Consider the following 5,738-nt stretch of genomic DNA (forward strand, 5'->3'; position numbering starts at 1 on the left):
AACTGGAACAAGATGCCAGAAAAGAGATGATGGGTTGATTCTATAGGGAGGAACCCTTCAAGGCAGGTTCTGGGTACAGCTGCCCAGGGAAGGCTGCAGTGGGCTTCTTGCAGTGCCTGGCTTCTCCCCCTCCCTCTGGGCCTCAGCCTAGGGTAACCCTTTGTCCCTAGTAAGCAGGCCATCAACTGCTAGCATAATTAGAGTTCCAACACCTCCCTCCCCTCAGGACCACACAGTCCAGGGTTCTGTGTGAATCTTCTGGGTCTGCAGTTCCTTCCAGACTTCCTATCAATCTAGATGTGAGTCCCCAGCCTGGTCACCTGCTCTTTCCCCCAACATACATCTATTCTTTCTTTCCTCCACATACCATCTCCCACTGCAGCATACATACCCTGTCCTCTCAGCCCAGCAGAGCCCCTGTTTCCTTCCTAACAAACTCCCTCAGGTTCTCAGATCTGCACTAAGCATTCATTTCTTCTTCAGTACTGCTTCTCTTTAGTATAATGGTTCTGAACCAGAGGCAATTTTGTCTGCCCTCTCCCTGAGACATATGGCAATGTCTGGAGATATTTTTGGTTGTCATAGCTGGGTAGGTCACAACTGGTGCTACTGGCATCCAGCAAGTAGAGGCCAGGATACTGCTAAATATTGTATGATGCAGAGGACAGGCACTAGAACAAAGAATTATCTGGCCTAAAATGTCAATAGCATCAAGGTTGAGAACCTCTGCTCTGTCATGTGTACAAAGTTAGGCTTGGAAATCGCCAGGTGCGGAGCCTTTTGGCACTGAATTTCTAGGAACAGTTCTTCTCTCTGTTCCTTATTCTGGAGAGGGAGCAGTTTGTTGCCATGAAATAGCTACAACATTGGCAAGAATCTACAGAAAGAGAGTAGAGGGAGACTCCTTGCTCCCCAAATTTCTACCAACTTTTAGAGAAAGTACAGGACTATAACTTTTGAATGCCTTTCTGCCTCAACAAGATAGTACTACTTTTCAGAAAGCGAATAACAACTTATTCTAGCAATTTATCAAATGTGAATTTTCATTTAGTAGAAGTTGAATGCAACAGGTTTTGGAACCCTCCTTCTCCAATTTTATTTTTTTCAATCTTAAACCTTCTTTGAATATTAGAATACTTGCTGTGTCAGCCAAACACTGTAGAGGTAACTCTGATCTGTCCAGAAAAACTAAATGCTTTTGTTTTAATGATTCTTTCTTAAATTAAAAAAAATTATTTATTTATTCTTATAGAGAGGGGAAAGGAGGGAGAAAGAGGGAGAGAAATATCAATGTGTGGTTGCCTCTCGCACACCCCCAACTGGGGACCTGGCCTGCAACCCAGGCATGTGCCCTGGCTGGGAATCAAACCGGCACCCTTTGGTTCGCAAGCCAGCACTCAATCCACTGAGCCACATCAGCCAGGGCTATTTTTTTTCTTAAGAGTGTGCTTATGTCTCAGAACTGGCCTAAAGATAGGCTTATTTCCTTAAACAGAGTTTCTTGGGGCTCTCTTTCTAACTAAACAGCGAAAATGCTCACCAACAGATACAATGGTCAGCCTAACCTCTCCCCCAACAACTCTTGCCAGTTTCTTCCATCTGCACCCAGTTGTCTCCAGCATGGGGGAACAGAACCACTCTTCCGGGAATGAGCTTCAGCAGTGGACACAATCAGAGACTCCTGGAAAGAAAAGCTGGCACTCCCAGGCCTATGCGCTTGGGGCCATTTCCAATTTTATGTCTACTTTTCTGACCTTTCCTATATACAAGGTTGTGTTCCGGCAACAGATTCATGCTGTGGCAGTGTCGGAGGCTCTGCGACAGCTTTGGCATGAAGGCCCCCAGTACTTCTACCGGGGAATCTACCCACCTCTTCTCTCCAAGACGTTGCAAGGGACTTTACTATTTGGGACTTATGATAGCCTGCTGTGCTCTCTCTTCCCTGATGGGCCACACTCCCTGGGACACCGCTGGGCTGCAGGGCTCATGTCTGGTGTTGTGGAGGCTGTGGCACTCAGCCCCTTTGAAAGAGTGCAAAATGTGCTCCAGGATGGTCGCAAGCAAGCTCGCTTCCCTACCACCTTCAGCATTCTCAAAGAATTCAACTCTTATGGGCTTTGGGAGCGGCTGTCGCTGGGCTACTATCGTGGTTTCTGGCCTGTTCTTCTCAGGAACAGCCTGGGGAGTGCTCTATATTTCTCCTTCAAGGACCCTATCCAGGAAGGCTTGGCAAAGCAAGGCCTACCCCACTGGGTTCCTGCCTTGGTTTCTGGGAGTGTCAATGGAACGATCACATGTCTAGTTCTCTATCCTCTCATTGTGCTGGTTGCCAATATGCAGTCCCATATTGGCTGGCAGAGCATGCCCAGCCTTTGGGCCTCTGCCCGGGACATGTGGGACTCTCGGGGCCAAAAGGTGTTCCTGATCTACCGTGGAGGCTCCCTCGTCATCCTAAGGTCGAGTGTAACATGGGGCCTCACTACTGCTATCCATGACTTCCTTCAGAGGAAGTCTCATTCCAGGAAAGAGCTGAAAGACTGACTAGCTGCAGGAAGCATGGCCATGGCAATGTTGTTATTCTAAGCCTTCTCAGGTTGGCCTAAATAGCTTACTTCTTTGGCTTAATTACCTAATACAGTCATTCTTTAGCATCTTTGAACTGTCAGTGCACTGGGGAGATTCCCAACTACCAGCTTGTTGGGCACAAACAAAGCCCAGCTAGCTTCCTTGGTCAGAAAGAGCAAGTCACTCCTGCCTATCCACAGCATCAATAGCCTCACACCAAGAAGGCCTTGAAATAATGTAACCCAGATGAAATGTCATTACTTAAGGAATTTTTTGATGATAAGAGAAAACTATAAAAGAATTTTAATTAGGCACTGTGAGTTTTGAGACCCTTCCAGTTGTCCTCTGCCCCAAACTGAATGGAGGACCAGAAACTCCAATTTCAAAGAACTAAGCTTGACTCTTGATGATGGGGATTACATAGTACTTCTCAGATGGCAACATTTTCATGATATTTTTTGCTACACCTACCACCACTACTCTCACTTCTCACAGGTGTGGGTCCTAGCTTTAGAATAGCAGTTGTAGGTGGAAATCCTAAACTAGATTTGCTTTAACTGAGTAGGTGCCAAAAGAATTGGTGGGCTGAAGATGAGAGTGGGTAGAGCTGCAGTCCCTGGATGGATAGAAAGAATAGACTTTGAGGGAAGAGATGCAGTTGCATGTAAAATAGAAAAAGTTACTATAGATTACTTGGGTTTATCTGCTGGGACATTTTTGATAGCAAAACAATGACGTTGCCTAGAAACCACTGTAGTTTCCCTAAGAAACTTGGAAGTGAAATGAGCATGTTACTTCACAGATCATTGCATATTTTATTGCTGTAGATATATACCAGGTAGTTACTGTGACATAAATTAACAATCAGAAGAAATCTTAGCGTGTAGTTCAGGGCCATTCAAAATATGGTATTCATATAACCTTCAGCATTTTATTACACCACTCCCATTTACATAGGTTTCACATACCAGCCAAACTGAACTATTGTTTTCTCCCCCAGAATGCCACGAACTTTCCCGTGGCTGTGCTCTCACCCATACTTAATTCTCTTCGCCTCCAGTGCCTCTTCTCCATATGCCAATCTGCTGAAATCCTTCCAGAACCTCAAAGCCCAGCTTAGATGCCACCTTCACTGTGGATCCTCTCCTGATTTCCCATAACTGAATGTGATGATAATCTCTTGTGATAACATTTCATACATGGCACTGATTCCATTATGTCACTGATCTCATGTGGCCCTCCCTGTGTTTTTGGTGTTCTTCAATGCCTCCTACTAGACTGCACAACTCCTTAAAAGCAAGGATTCTTGTACACATTTTAAAATCTTCTATTGTGCTTAGGTGCTCATTAATGTTAGTTGAATTATTGAATTGATTATAATGCTGTGATATGGCCATTATCTTCAGGGTGCTGTCTGTTGTACATGAAGATAATGTTAATAACTCACTGACAGTAAGACACATGCATTTAGGGTGTAATTTTGTTTTCTTTTATTAATGGATTTAGTTTTGTGCTAATGATAATGATGCTGCTGATGATAATAATGATAATAAAATGACTTTCAATTGGAACATTTGACCAGTTTGTGTTATTGATGGCATGTTTGCTATTAGCAACACTGTAGGAACTGAAATTTCACCAAAAGAAACATATTGTTTAATTGTCCCATTCTTTTAAACTGGAATTTTGATGATTTCCAAGATAACATGTTGTAGTTTTCCTCTTATAGATATGAAAATGACCTCCACTTGCACATCTTTACTGAATGGAATTTGTCATTTGTAATGACCTGATTGTAGATCTTTGTAGTGAGAATTCCTGACTGCATATCACGGAAATTAAAGATAACACTATAGGTGATAAGAGAGCAGACAGCATTTGCCAGCAAGTCAACAGAAAGTGGCTGGTCCAGAATAGCTGCAGATGAGTTCCCATGTTTGATCCCATGCAGACTTAGATGGGGTGCAGCAGTATTCTGCTTGTGGATTCAAGGACGGAGGACACAGAGTCTTCACAAGGGAAGGAAAAATAAGACAGCATCTGGTCATATTTCAGGGCTAGCACAGAAGAAAGAAAATATTATTTACAAAAATATTCATAAGTTAGCTATGACTTTGGTTTTTAAGCTAAAGAGGATAAACTACTGTATTCTCCCACATTTTTATGCAAGAGATGCATTAATTTCAAAGTACGCTGTCAATTTCCACTTACATCATTGCCAATTTATGTCCCTTTCTTCATTATAACATTTAGAAATAATTTCAAACTTATAGAAAATTTATCAGCATAACTAAAGTATAAATAACACCCAAATACCCTTTACCCAAATTTAGCTACTGTTAATATTAACAGTTGTTTTATTATTTGAAAATTCCTTCTCTATCTACACACACTCACAATATTTTTCCTGAAGTATCTGAGAGTTGGCAATTGTAGTATTCCTAGATTCAATGTTTGTAGATTCCAGTCCTTTAAAAAACTTATCTCTATGACAATGGCGCAGTTATTATAGAATATTAAAAAATGAAATCTCATGGCGTATTTTAAACCTACATTGGTGGTAATTCTTTCAATTTACTATATTTGACTATAAAGACTTTTTAAAAATATTTTATTTATTTATTTTTAGAGAGAGGGAAGGGAAGGAGAAAGAGAAGGAGAGAAACATCAATGTGTGGTTGCCTCTTGCATACCCCTAACTGGGGAACTGGCCTGCAACCCAGGCATGTGCCCTGACTAGAAATCAAACCAGTGACCCTTTGGTTCACAGGCCAGCACTCAGTCCACTGAGCCACACCAGCCAGTGCTAAAAACTTTAAATTTACTTTAGGTATGTTAATACTTGAAGGTATGGCACTACAGTATAAACATGTTCCATACCTTCAGTATTATACCTTCAAGTTTCATATCTTCACGTATTATAGTTACAATAATTTAAATAATTGATATTTACAAACTGGTTAATATAAAAACAGGAAATCTGATAAAATTATATAAACCTATCAACTTTTTCATTTAAATCTGAGTAAAGTATAAGAATACAATAGTTTCAGCCCTGGCTGCTGTGGCTCAGTGGATTGAGTACCGGCCTGCAAACCAAGTGTTGCTGGTTCAATTCCCAGTCAGGGCGCATTACTAGGTTATACGGCAGGTCCCCAGTTGGGGGCACAAGT

General features: G+C 41.9%; 1 protein-coding gene across 1 annotated transcript; it reads left to right on the forward strand.

Annotated features, from left to right (window-relative positions):
• Positions 1–1,620: 1,620 nt before the first annotated feature.
• Positions 1,621–4,084, forward strand: SLC25A53 (solute carrier family 25 member 53). The gene has a single exon (XM_090264732.1). The coding sequence runs from the start codon at positions 1,621–1,623 to the stop codon at positions 2,539–2,541; it is 921 nt and encodes a 306-aa protein (XP_090120858.1). The 3' UTR covers positions 2,542–4,084.
• Positions 4,085–5,738: the final 1,654 nt, after the last annotated feature.

This window comes from Furipterus horrens, unplaced genomic scaffold (genome assembly GCF_987537825.1).
Source record: "Furipterus horrens unplaced genomic scaffold, mFurHor1.1.pri manual_scaffold_17, whole genome shotgun sequence".
In the NCBI taxonomy this organism is placed as follows: domain Eukaryota; kingdom Metazoa; phylum Chordata; class Mammalia; order Chiroptera; family Furipteridae; genus Furipterus; species Furipterus horrens.